This window comes from Stigmatopora argus, chromosome 1, assembly GCF_051989625.1.
Source record: "Stigmatopora argus isolate UIUO_Sarg chromosome 1, RoL_Sarg_1.0, whole genome shotgun sequence".
NCBI lineage: Eukaryota > Metazoa > Chordata > Actinopteri > Syngnathiformes > Syngnathidae > Stigmatopora > Stigmatopora argus.
The window spans coordinates 25,326,782-25,340,129 of NC_135387.1; the positions used below are offsets into that span (position 1 = coordinate 25,326,782).

Sequence of the window (13,348 nt, forward strand, 5' to 3'; positions counted from 1 at the left end):
GCTAAATCTTACGGGTCCACGAGGATCTTACACTGAATTAGCCGTTTCCTGTTGCTTTACTGAGTTTTCATTACTGTAATAAATTCTGTTCCATAGCCGTTACTTTTCCCCCCAAAACTGACTGTTATGCTATATATCAAGGATGGCCAAGTCCAGTACTCGAGAGCCCCTATCCAGTCTGTTTTCCGTATCTCCCTCTTCTACCACACCTGAATCAAATGATCAACTCATCAGCAAGGTGTCCAGAAGCTCGATACCCATCCGGATTATTTGATTTAGGTGTGTTGGTGGAGGGAGTTATGGAAAACAGACCGGATAGGGGCTCTTGAGGACTGGACATGGCCATCCCTGCTATATATTATTCATAGGCATTATGGCCCGAAATTAAATCCACTACTTCCCTCTAAGCTGCAAGTTTCTATCTCTTCCTTCAATGAAAAGAGAGAGCAAATGACAGTGAGTGTATATAACACTTTTTTTTATTTATAAAGATGAATGTTGTATTTTCTAACTGAATGAGCGTGAATTGATATTTGAAAACATTGTAGAAAGTGTCAATCAAATGCCAATGTCATGTTTTCAATGTAAAACACGGTGAACATGTATTTTTATTCTCATTAATCAATTCATTACCCAGCCATAGTTTTTAAATAAATTTGTTATGTCCCATGGGTCTTCCAAATTTTCATTTACAGCACTTTCTGTCTTGAAATGCCCAATGATAAATGAAACAGGGCAATGTGTCAGTTTTTGTCATTTACGTTCCACACTTTATGGTTGAATGCTGCGAATTAATCATCCAATTACTGACAAAGGAAAGTGCTGAGATGTAAGAAGGTCATCTTACATTTTTGGCGATTGTTTTCTTTGTTTGCACTGGCTGGTAAATAAAAGCCAGGAGAAAGAGAGTAAATTTTGTGCTAAACTTTGACAAAATGAGCTCACCACAGGTTGCCCGCTGTTCCAAAAGTGCTTGTTGACCTCCATCTTGTTGTGTGTAATAAGCTCCTGGGAGAGCAACACCTGAAAATACATGTAGTATTTAGTCTTAGACTTTCATCTTCTGAGCCAAGAAATGGGTTAGATTTTTAATTATTAATTTTTTGGGGGGATTCATTAAATTTGAAGTCACGCCATGCTTCAAACAAGGAAGCAATTGAACTTCACCCTGTCTTTGATATTCCCAACAGATATTCATTACAGTAAACAATTTGTGCTCCCATGAGTTTCTTAATTTCCTGCTTGCTTATTTAAAAATAATGCTATTAGCATGGATACTACAACAAAGGCAATACAAAGAACAGTTCACAATCAGCCATTCAAGTTTTATTTTCTGTCTATTTTTCCTATATTTAAATATGTATTCGGCAGGGGTGCTGGAGCTTATCCCAGCTAACTTTTTTTATTTTTATTTTTTTCTCCAAGATAGCGCCATCACGCGGAAGCCAGTGGCAGTAGCTTTGTCCACTCTTATTTGTTTTTCGTGTTTTACAGCCCTTCCATCTTTTTTAATTACATTTTAATATTTCTTAATACATTCCTTTTTACTTTACTTTTTACTTTATACTTTTTACTTGAATGTTTTTACAACTTTCTTTGTTCTGTTAGCCTGGCTTCTTTCTGCCACTTCTTTTTTGGAACCATCAGCCATGCCTACGCCGTCATACACATGGGACTAGCTGTTTCAATACGCAGCAGAGGGAGCAACACCTCAATCCCGCTGGAAATTTGGAGCTGGACAAAAGTGCCGGGAGAAGAAGCAACGTTTCTGACCAACCATTCCATCGTGGGATAAGATGGAAGAGCTGTCGGCGCTTACCAGGCCTGAAGCGGAGTCCTGCTCTGCTGCTGTTGTCTTCAGCTCCATACTACTGAGGAACTGTGCGGATAAGCTTGGAAGAGTGACTCTGCATATTCTCTACCTCGGTCACATTCTGCAGAAGTTCCCCATTTTGTGGAAGACTTCCTGTGTGTGGTTCCAGTTTTTGTCCAACTTTACAACGTCTTTTTGAGTCTGTATCCGTTTTAGCTACCGCAACCAAGATGGTGCCGTTCAAGTGGCAGCCGGCGGCGGTAGCTCCATCCACTCTTGCTCGTTTTGTGTTTTTGCTGCTTTTCTGTCTGAATGATTTGATTTGGTGATTCTTAATGATCCCATTTACTTTGATTTGCTTTGTACTTTGTGCTTTTGCTTTGTTGTTCTGTCTAAACACCCTCTGCTACTGTCACAATGAAATTTCCCGAATACGGGATGAATAAAGTTATCCAATCCAATCCAATAACAAGAAAAACAGGAAGACCAAAACCCACTGGGGATACAAGAGATCGGTATTGGCTGGAATACAAATATTAATATTATTCATGCGACAAACTGTGTAATATCACCTATAAATCACCTCATTAGGCCCAGTTTGATATTGCAACAAAAATATTTCAAACCCTAAAATGATCTGGACAAAAGTGATGAGGCGGCACGGCAAAGAGTGGTTAGCACGTGCGCCTCACAGTTCTGAGATTTCTCCTTCCTGTGCTGAATTTACATGTTCTCCCCATGCCTACGTGGCTTTTCTTTGGGTACTCCAGTTTCCTCCTTAGACAGTGATCTTGAGAAACAACCAACATCAAGATAAAAAGCTTTTATTTAATTATTTTTTAAACTCTGTTAGATGACCTTTACAGCAGTACTGGGGCTAATTCATTTTAATATAAAATGTATTTCATTTATTTCTCCTGGAGGATTCAAATGATTATATTTCATGCTAAAGTTTGATTTTAAGAACCAGGCACAGGCAACAGATGTTGTTTTTGCACATTTGTTCAAAGGACTGTGGTTTTAAAACAATACTCAATTGTATTCATTAAATATGGAATCATGAATATGCAGGATGCATTTCACACTTATTTTTATAATGACATTTAACTGGTTTATTTACTGAGGAAGCAAATGATACAAATGAAATGAATGGCCAATATGCTGTACTTGAGCCGGAAAGAACAAGCACCAAACTGAATAGTATGTGTTTCTTTACAAATTAATAAATTCAAAATTGTCCCCTCTATGAGCTTCAGAGTACTTTTCGAGAACAAATAAATCGTTCTTGAGAGGAATTTCAACTAAATGGAACCCATTTGCAATTTTTTTTCCTGAATGGCCATATAAGAAATATTTAAGTGGATTTTGTAGGTCATGGCAAATGGGTCATGAATGTCACAGTGAGCAATGTAATACGATCCAGACATTGAACTGTTTTTGTCAATTGATAGCAGATTAATTGCTCATTATATTAATGAATCATAATATGTTCTGTGTCATTTATTTTTATCTTCTACTTGTGCACACAATGCACCGGTTTTCCTCTAGGAAACGCCATACAGAACCGGATATGTCGCGAAACATAATTTCCAAATTTCAATCGTGCTAACAGTTTGTTATTATTGCGGACATGTTTGAGGTCGCAGTGTCCTTTAAACCATTTCTTATTTAGCTGATGTTGAATGATAGCCATTGGCTGGCTGTGAGACTGCAGAGAGCTTGGATGTATTTTTTTTGTATTCTAGAAAAAAAAGTTTAAAATAGAGCCGAATGATACGAATTAAATTGCTTTTGTGAACGGGGAAGCGAAAGTAGGAAAAAGCAACTACTTCAAGTACCTTATTGACAATCAGCACTGACGACGGGGCGTCTGTTGCCTTTTGTTGTGGTTGATTGTTTGAAGGAGTTCATACGCACAAGTGACGGCCTGAATGTCAACATGAACAACGACGGGAAAAAAAGTAAATCACCTGATGTTTTGAGACCTGCAACATTCCCAATTCAAAAGGTCACCTGAAAAACACCTCTCAGTGGGCTTTTAATACACCTCTACACTCAAGTATCCTGTCTCATTGGATTGTCAAGGTGAATCTAGTGCAGTGATTACCACTCGAGCTCTATGCGGGTCACTGGGAATTATCCAATTTCAGATAATACATGAGAAAAATGGGGGTAAAAGTAAAAAAAAAATTACTGTCATCCATCTCTGCCTATAATGACATGGAGAACAATTCAATGCTTTTCCAACTGAAGGTTAAATAATCCTGTGCATGGCCTTTCGTATAGCAGAAAGTATTTTTCTCAGTCGTATGTTCAATTAAACAGGCTCAGATTTTTGTACAGAGGACCTCCGGTCTCTGATGAAATTGAGATAAGAATGATTTTTTTCAGAATTCATACATTTTATGTAGTTTTTATGAAACAGAGCAATTACATTTCCATCATGTCGAAATGGGTGCGTGACCGGACGTTTCGTCGAAAGAAGTTTGTTCCCCGGACGTTTGGTCCCCGGACATTTGGTCCCCGGACGTTTAGTCGACCGGACGTTTGGTCGACCGGGCGTTTGGTCGACCGGACGTTTGGTCGACCGGGCGTTTGGTAGAACGGACGTTTGGTAGAACGGACATTTGGTAAAACGGACGTTTGGTCGCCGGGTTCGCTCGCTGTCAAATTATGACAGAGAGTTTACTGTTGATATTTTGACATTAGATATTAAACTGTCTCTCTCATGATTATAATTTTGAGAGCTGGTTTCAACAGTAACAACCCGGCGACCAAACGTCCGTTATACCAAACGTCCGTTATACCAAATGTCCGTTCTACCAAACGTCCGTTCTACCAAACGTCCGTTTAAATCTAAACCCCTATCTTTAGAACTGTGAGACAGATGTGCTAACCACTGAAATACAACACTGCCCTATCAATAAGCAATTCACCGAAAAAACAAGTGGGACATTTTTACACCGAACATTTAGGTAAGCTATTTAAAAATTGGAACGCTTGCAGCACCGTTAAGCACATTCTCAAATGTGACGAATCCGGCCATCGGACTCCCCCGTGGGCAAGGTGGAGCGACCCCGAACACTAACCGCAGCTGGCGGGGCAGAGACGAGCATCTGGCATCGTCACATCGGTTGTTACCGCGTGTGACCCCAGGTTCGCGTGGGGGTGGGGCTGAGAGGCAAAGCCATTATGTTGTCCTCACAATTGTCTGGACAGTCACAACTGAGATAGATTTTGTGCAGTCTGCTGTGATGTGATCGCATATGTGAGTATAGATAATTTCTGTGAGCTGAATGCCTTCATTTGATTGGCCTCTGCATATTCATTAGCGCCGACACCCACCATAAGGTTATTATCCGTAAATGTCACTTTATAATTAATCAATCCTGTCGGCCGGTTGCTCTCCTTTCCTCGGTAATGAGCCAAGCAAGCTGATATTTCATTTCTTTAGCAGATGAGACAGCCGTGGGGCTTTTTGATGGGCAGGATCCAGTTTGTATGGCTTGGCGGAGTCATGGAGGATGTGCGCGGGTGTACTGTCACATTTGAAGCCAGCAAGTCTTGGCTGATGAGAGAGCAAAGTTTACTCACACTTGCGTAAGAATCACCTTTGACTGGTGATGAGCTCTACATTCCACGGCCGCAATTGTGGGGGCAATTTTGAGCTATTTAGCAAATTGATTTTTAAAGCGCCCCCAGAGGCGCATCTATTACTATTGGTTTGAATTTTAATAAAAATCCAATATGAATTTGCACAAAGCCTGCAGGAGTAACTCTGGAATATTAAGCTAATAGAGAAGAATATTGTGGCTTTGAACGGCCCGCAAATGGTTTGACATTTACCCTGCCATGCGCTCAATTATTGGGAAAGACTTTTTTTTCCCCGAGGCTCTGCACAGTTATGCATGGTGCTTTCTACAAATGGCCGTAATCTATACTGGCTTTGAGGGACTCTGGCTGTGATGATGCGTGGCTGGGCTTCGTAATTGGGGGCTGTGTTCAAAACGTTCTGCAGCAGTCACCAAGCTTTGTGGACAGTGGTGCTTCTCACATGTAAAATGTAAACATGAATGGTGAGAATTTCTGTGTGACTTAAGTTACCCGCTTTTTAACTGTATTGATTTCACCTTTGATCAATATTTGATGATTCGCATTCCTTTGAATAGAAAGAACGTAAAATACATTTTTTTTTTATGAGAAAGTTCTTGGCAATGTCGAACGTGGCAAGGAAAGATTTCCGATTTTTGTACCTTGTGCTTTGACTGTGCGTTGTGTTCAGACACTGTTTATTAAAACGTAAAAATAAATATGAACGAACATTCAAGACAGAAGTCATTTATCGCGAATTCACTACTTCGCGATTTTTTTCTGCTAATAAATATATATTTATTTAAGTTAATAAAAATGTGAAAATCCACGCTGAAACTCGGAAGAGTAAGCCACTCTTGCTACTAGGACTCAGCACCGGAAAAGAAGTCATAATAGAGGTAACCCTACTTCGCGATTTTTTTATTATCGCGGCCATGTCTGCTCTACATTAGCCGCAATATTCGAGGGATTACTGTTATTTCATTGCTATCCTGAATTTGAGCTTGTGAGTCGAAAACCCCCGAAAAAAAACAATTAGTTGCAGTTTGTAATTCTCTGAAAGTTATTTTTTTTAGCAATTTTGAGATCAAGGATTCAATCCCTGGTGGGTTTGTTATGTATGTTATGAATGGAGAGCTCGAGAAAAACTTTAATAAAACGTGGCAAGGGTCTAAAAAAAACAAGGACTTAGGATCAAATAACAAAACCAAACCTGGGAAGACATGGGGAAACGAGGAACATGGAAGAAGGTAGCATGGCATGGCAACGTGGCATGAAGCAAACAAGGCAGACGATCTGACAATAACTCACAAACACAGAGGGTTTAAATAGACACACAAAGGATGATTACCAATCACCCGCAGCTGGTTACAAGAGGAAGGGAAGCTCAGAGGGACGCAAGAGGCGAAAAGCACACACACACATACACACCTCCACCCAAAACCCTAACAAGACGTGACAGGGTTCCAGTTTTCCTGTTCTTCTTCTTGTTCCCGGTTAGCTGTTATTGGCTCCAGTGCCCCCGCGAGCCTCTCAGACAATTATAAATAATTCAAATTTTATCGTCTCATGCATGTTTGTGGCTACTGAATGTAGTGGTATAGTGAAATCTCTTTGAATTATAGGAGCACCGTGGCATGTGTCCATTCACAGCAGCTCCAAAGTAGAAAAGTACATTTGCGGTGTATTTCAAGAACTACAGGGCTCATCTATGGGACAAAAGCACTGCGAGAGCATCATTAACACTTCTGAGGCTGATGGTTGTTCGGTATGAGGTCCCTACCTGAAGCTGAGGTCAAGTTTCTCCTGACTGATGAGCGCCATCATACTTCTAAAGCCACTCAGATCACTCTTGTGCTTCTGTTCTCCCTTGTGGGTTTAAAATGATGTGTTACATCACCACAGAGGTAAGAGAAAGGTGAGCGTTTTAATGTGGACTAGATTCTGCCTCCTCCCGACTGTTTCGCACATCCGCGCCTGTCAGCTCAGAGCCAAATGGACCTGTGCTGGGCGACTTGGAAATCAGGAGATTTAAAAAGTGGACCTGGCAGAAAGCTTGCGGCAAGAATTTCCTCCGTGGAAAATCTCAACCTTCCATGCACGCCGCCAGAGCTTTGGAAATTAATTTGTGCGCGGCCGCCTGTCACTACGGGATTGTGTGGAAAAGTGGTGCCTAAGTGCACGCCTGCTTTTGTGCATCAGCGAGAGAAAACTTCCAACAATGGCAGGAAGGTTTTTTTTCCCAAACTTTCCTGAGTAGCTCGGATTAAGGTGCTGTCAGTATCATGGGGGACTCTGCAAAGAGTAAGATTAGGAGAGAAATATTACCTAAAGGCTTATTGTGCTATCTTTTTCTTCTTCTTTATGACTGTCTGTCAGTCTGCTAAAACACTGTTTAAATTGATGTGAGTGACTAGGCACACTTAGAGTATGCAAAAACTAGAATTGTTCAGCATCAACTCTTTGCAGGGAGCCTTTGCAACCCCTGTGTTATGGTCCGATTTGCACTTTCCTACTCTGTGGTTTGTCCAGTGCCTTTGTTTGTGTCCTCTAGTGTATGGATTTTGTATATCTCACAGTCACACTCATTTCATTGCGCTGCATCTGCCCTCCCTCTTGTATCTCCACAGACATACAGTACAATGTTCTCTCTATGCCTCAGCATCTGAGTTTGACAAGAAAAGCAACACTTGCTCCTAAAATGCTGGATGAACACTTTTGCGTCCATATAAATCTGAGCAATGAAGAGTAAACATTATAGGCTTAAAGAAATAATTTTGTGGCACATCAACTTTACAGAATTTAAATGAAACATCCTTGAAGAGCATGCAGCTGAGACAGAAGCTAACCGAGCAGTAAGAAGGGTAATCAACTCAAATGATCTTCTGTTGAATATATTGAAAGGACTATTCAATTTCTGTTCAGTTGCAGAGAACAGCATAGGTTAACACAATCTAAAAAAAGTGACTGTATATCCGTGCAATACGGTTGCTCAACAAATAATCTTGGCGGGTGTGGCTACTGACAGCTGTCTTTTTGGGTGCCAAGATTTAAAACTATGTTCTTCCGTTCTGCTTATCCTCACGAGGTTTATGGAGTATACTGGAGCATATTGCAGCTAACTCTGGACAGAAGGCGGCGTAGACCCTGAAATGGCTGCCAAAAAAAGCATGGCACATGTAGACAAACACCCTTTCAAATTCGCAATCACACCTACCGAATGAAAAACTAATGAGAGTTCAATCAGTCAACCATGCCTGTTTTTGGGATGTGGAAGGAAGCCAAAGAAACCCCATGCAGGCATGGGGACAACATGAAAAACTCCACACAGGAAGGTGGACACCCGGGAATAAAACCTTTATCTCAGAACTGCATGCCAACCACTCACCCAGGGTGACACCTCTCGATAAGTTATGCATTAAAAATTGCACTTGTTGATTAAAGACTGGGGGTGTCTTCGTGCCACACGATGAACTCCATTAAAACATCGTCAAATATCACCATTCTACACTGCTCTTATGCTTCTCTCGGATTTATCACCTAAGAGGTGAGTATCGATTTAGATGCAACACAGCCTCTGTTTGAAATAATGGTGGCTTAGGAATGACCTTGTTGAAAATTGCCAGGTGCCCTCTGGAGAAAAAGCTGTGTTATGGCTATTGAACTGGGGAGGGGGGTGGCTATACCTGTATGTCTGTCTAGGAGTGTTCTTTTTCCTCATATTTTTGCCGTGAAATTCCACTTGTCACAATGTCTGGTATAAGAGCGGAATGTGGTGTGTTCTCGTCATACCTTAGCGTCAGTCACATCTCGAAACAGTCTCTTCTACTAGGACATGTTTATTTACAGCGGCAAATGACAGGAGTCACAAGTGTTGCACAGGTACATACAGAGAGACATCAATATTCCCGCTTCCTGTTCAAAGCACACTCAGCAAGGAAGGTCCAAATGGGTGCATGGGATTTGGGAACAAAGAGGACACGCACTGTACATTGAGGCCACACACACCCATTTTAACCCCCTTTCAAAGAGGACATGGTGAACCGGACACAGGAAGAATGAAGGGGAGTACGTTTTGACGTCAAATACAAAAGAACATTTACAAATCGCCCCCAGGCACTGTGCACGGGCATTTAAAGTCGGCTCGGTAGGCAGTGGAACCGCATGGGAGAACCAGCCTTTTGATGCAGGTGCATGGGCTTGCTGTGAGAAACGACATTCGGACATAGTCTGAGAGATTGCGAGCGGCAGTCTGGGGATGTGTGTATCATTGTCCACATGTGCATAATCAACAACTCACATTCGAGGGAGGTCATTATCACATTTAAACGTGGCATTAAAAAAACCAACAAAGCAAAGGGAAAAAGTAAAATCAAGTCGCCAGATATTTATTAGAATCGGGAATGCTATTTTTGACATAGGACATGCAGATGCATTGAAAGGAGAAACATGCAACCTGGTGCATGGAGTTCATTCATCTGCACAAAACACACCGGACAAGAATTTACTAGGGATTTTAGGAGGTATGTCAGAAAAGTTCGAGATTGTTTTCAACCTTAACTACAAGTTTTCCCCTCAAGATGGGCAACATGATCAGCCAGCAGGGAGGGAGTTTTGAGTTGGACGACCCTTACCATGATAATGCCAATGCCATGAGCTAATGTCAAGAAGAACATGCTCATGCAACCTTCCAAGCCACCAATCGTTATTTCAGGTGTGTGTGAAGGCATGACAAAGAAAGATGGGAAGGCCAATGCTACTCCAGAAGAAAAAATGTAGTTTGTTTGATATAAAAATCAGTGGCGCTTCGAGATACAGAGTATTTCCCTGGTTTTACGTTTTGACAAAAGACTAGACTACTAAGAGTTGCTGTGAACAGCTTAAACATTGTTGTTGCTGTTTTTTTTAAAGACCTGGTCATTACTTGCATTTGTCTTTCAAGTTCAGTGAAGTCTGCTCCCGTAAATCAAAGAAAAAAGAAAAATCTGACAAACGAATCACCAGTCATTGTTTTAGTCCTTGAATTTCTAGGCCTCACTGAAACTTTTCTTTTCTGACACACCTTGTACATCAGCAGTTGTCATTGTTCCTTATTTTCTGTTCAGTGTTTTCTACATTTTTTTCACAGTCCATTGCAGTGCAAAAACATTCAACCGTCAAACACATTCTGTGCGAAAAAAACTAAAAAAACAATACAGATGTGATCCAACTGTGTGTACCGATACTACAGGATGTAAGAAATGTAATTACTTCCACCATTTGTCTAATCGCTTTAAGCCGCAGATTGACTAGACAATCAAACGTATACGAGCACGAAGCTTTGGACCAAATACGACATGGCAAAAGAAGAGAGCGCCTTTTGAAAAAAGTCACATCCTTCTAAGTTGTATTTACATAAAAGCTCTTCAAAATATTTTTCCCACCTATGTACAACACGTGACAATGTCAGCGAGCAGACCGATGAAGGAAAAAGACTTTCAGCAGACATCAGAGGGGGAGAGAGCGCAAAGACATCAAAGTAAACGTAGACTTGGGTCTTTATTCCTTGGTTCCGTGCTTTTTCACTTCCTCCATCCAACTGCTTTGGCGGATCAAAACAATCATAGCCGACGCTTCCCGGAGGGGAGCGACGAAAAAGAAAAACATAACAAAAAAATATCCAGTTGGATAATAAGATGGCAAAAGTGGCGGCAAAAGTTCTCGTCAAACCCTAAAAGACTTTAAAACAACTAAACCCAAATACGCTTGATCTTTTTTTGTCCTTTTTCCTCCTTTTTAAGTTTATATTTGACATTTTTTTAAATCTCTGGCAACATAGAATAAAACAATTATATACTCCTTTTACAGACTGCTCTTCTGACGAAAATATTTGAACATTTCTTACCAAAGCTAATCAGCTTAGCCTAGCTAGGCCGACGACAGGCAACAAAAAGTGACATCATCGGAAAGCTTCGGCGGGTATGTTAGTACTGTTTGCTTCTGTTGCTAGAATCGCCCACACCTGTGATGGTGAGAGGGCAGCATTGGTTATGGCCGAGCTGTGAATATTTTGATAGGACGCATCCTGTGGGAAGGGGGCTTGAGTGGGGGTGGAGACCTAAAAAAGTGTCATGTGAATCATAACCGGACACAATAAAATTTACAATCATTTATCACTGATGTCAGCACCCACGCGTCAATCTAGAATTTCTATTTACACATGCCTCTCGCTTGGGCACGCATATTTCTCTGCACCCGTGTTCCAGTGCTGTAGATTCTCTGGGATTTGGTCTGATCGTCCGAATGTTCTTGCGGGTGCGAGAGAGGCGCCCCCTTTTTATGCTTTGCTGTCTTCCGGCTTGGCGTGGATGCTGTGGTCACCGTGCAATTTGATTTCAATCGTATGCGGCTTGAGAGACTCTTTGCCATTTTCTTCCTTCAGTGGCAGTTTCCTGCAACGGGAGAGCACAGTGGGCATGTGAGAAGCTACTGACGAAAATAACTGCTCTACAAGCAAGACTGTCGTGGGAAGATGGAAATGATTTAAGCAGGCGGGAGGAAGTCGATGAGACACAGAGCTGGATGGAGTCACAGAAAGGCAGCGTTTACAAATAGGCGGGAGAAAGCTCATTTCATTGCAATGACAACGTACGGTAGCAATGAAGAAAGCGTGAGACATGTACATATTATTCACACAGAACTGAACTGGGCTGTCCTAACTCACTTAAAGCTACTATGAATATTGGAAAACACAATATCAGCAGTGACAAGGTTTGGGTCTTTTAAATCCATCGCTACCTTAAATTAACTTTTGAATCAAATTGTTGCTTTATTGCAATGAACAATTTATGTTATCAAGGTAAGCTGTGTGCTCAAAACTCTAACTCGATAAGACACGATTACCATACTGATATACAACTTAAAACTGAGATGTACTGTATTACTAGTCGCGGTGTAAATCGACAGGGATAGGATATTGTTTCTCCAATATTTACAAAATATTACAGCCTGCCACAATTGGATTGTGATTGATTTATTAGAATTTGATGTACACGTTTAACCTAATCAGTTACATTTTAGCTTAAGAAAAGCACAAAGCATATGGCATGTTTCGATCAATTTGATTGGATCGTTACTTAACAGATTGAGGTATCAATTCAGATAGACGTATTGCTCCACTTCTAATCCTTTCTCTATAAAATGACTTACTGAAATACTTTAGTCACCTTCCAGTATGGTGCATTACGTATTGCTTAGAATTCGATGTACACATTTAACCTAATCAGTTATATTTTAGCTTAAGAAAAGCACAAAGCATATGGCATGTTTCGATCAATTTGATTGGATCGTTACTTAACAGATTGAGGTATCAATTCAGATAGACGTATTGCCTATCCACTTCTAATCCTTTCTCTATAAAATGACTTACTGAAATACTTTAGTCACCTTCCAGTATGGTGCATTACTTTCAATTACATTCTTAAGTAGTATTATCTCTGTGAAAGTGCCTTTTTTCAATCCCGAAACAAACATCCCTACTGAATGTCATTAAAATGTCCCTATTGAAATAGCCGTTTTACATTACAACAAATTCAAATTGAATCCAATATGGCATTAATTTGCACAAAGCAAGAAATGTAACATTATAGGAGTGGAAAAAAGGCTAATAAGCACATTTGCTAACCGGCCTAAGGGAATTCCTCCATACTTGATGGGAGGATGTTAAAGTTCCCACGTGGTGGAAGCAATTTCATGTTTCATTAACTCATGCAAACCCAGATTGGACTCGCAGACTTACTTCTGGTATAGCTATTTTGCTCCTGTTTTGTCCACATTCATTCATTAGTGATGCATATAGGAACCAGAAGCATATTTATGTCTCTCACTTAAGTCACTCTTTGTTGCGCGTGCATACTAGAGAACCTCTCAGTATAGATAATATTGACATTAGAGTCTCTTGTATAC

At 40.7% G+C, this 13,348-nt stretch overlaps 1 protein-coding gene across 5 annotated transcripts in view; it reads right to left on the minus strand.

The window, feature by feature from the left end:
- Positions 1–9,223: 9,223 nt before the first annotated feature.
- Positions 9,224–13,348, minus strand: part of ncam2a (neural cell adhesion molecule 2a) — a 148,239-nt gene continuing 144,114 nt past the window's right edge. For 4 of the 5 annotated variants that reach the window (XR_013303645.1, XM_077611970.1, XM_077611961.1 and 1 more), the window contains one exon: positions 9,224–11,835. Coding sequence is in view for 3 of the 5 variants with exons in the window: in XM_077611970.1 (XP_077468096.1) it covers positions 11,721–11,835 (115 nt within the window). In the remaining 2 variants the exon portion in view is untranslated. The remainder of the gene's footprint in view (positions 11,836–13,348) is intronic. The other variant, XM_077611989.1, reaches the window with a different exon arrangement.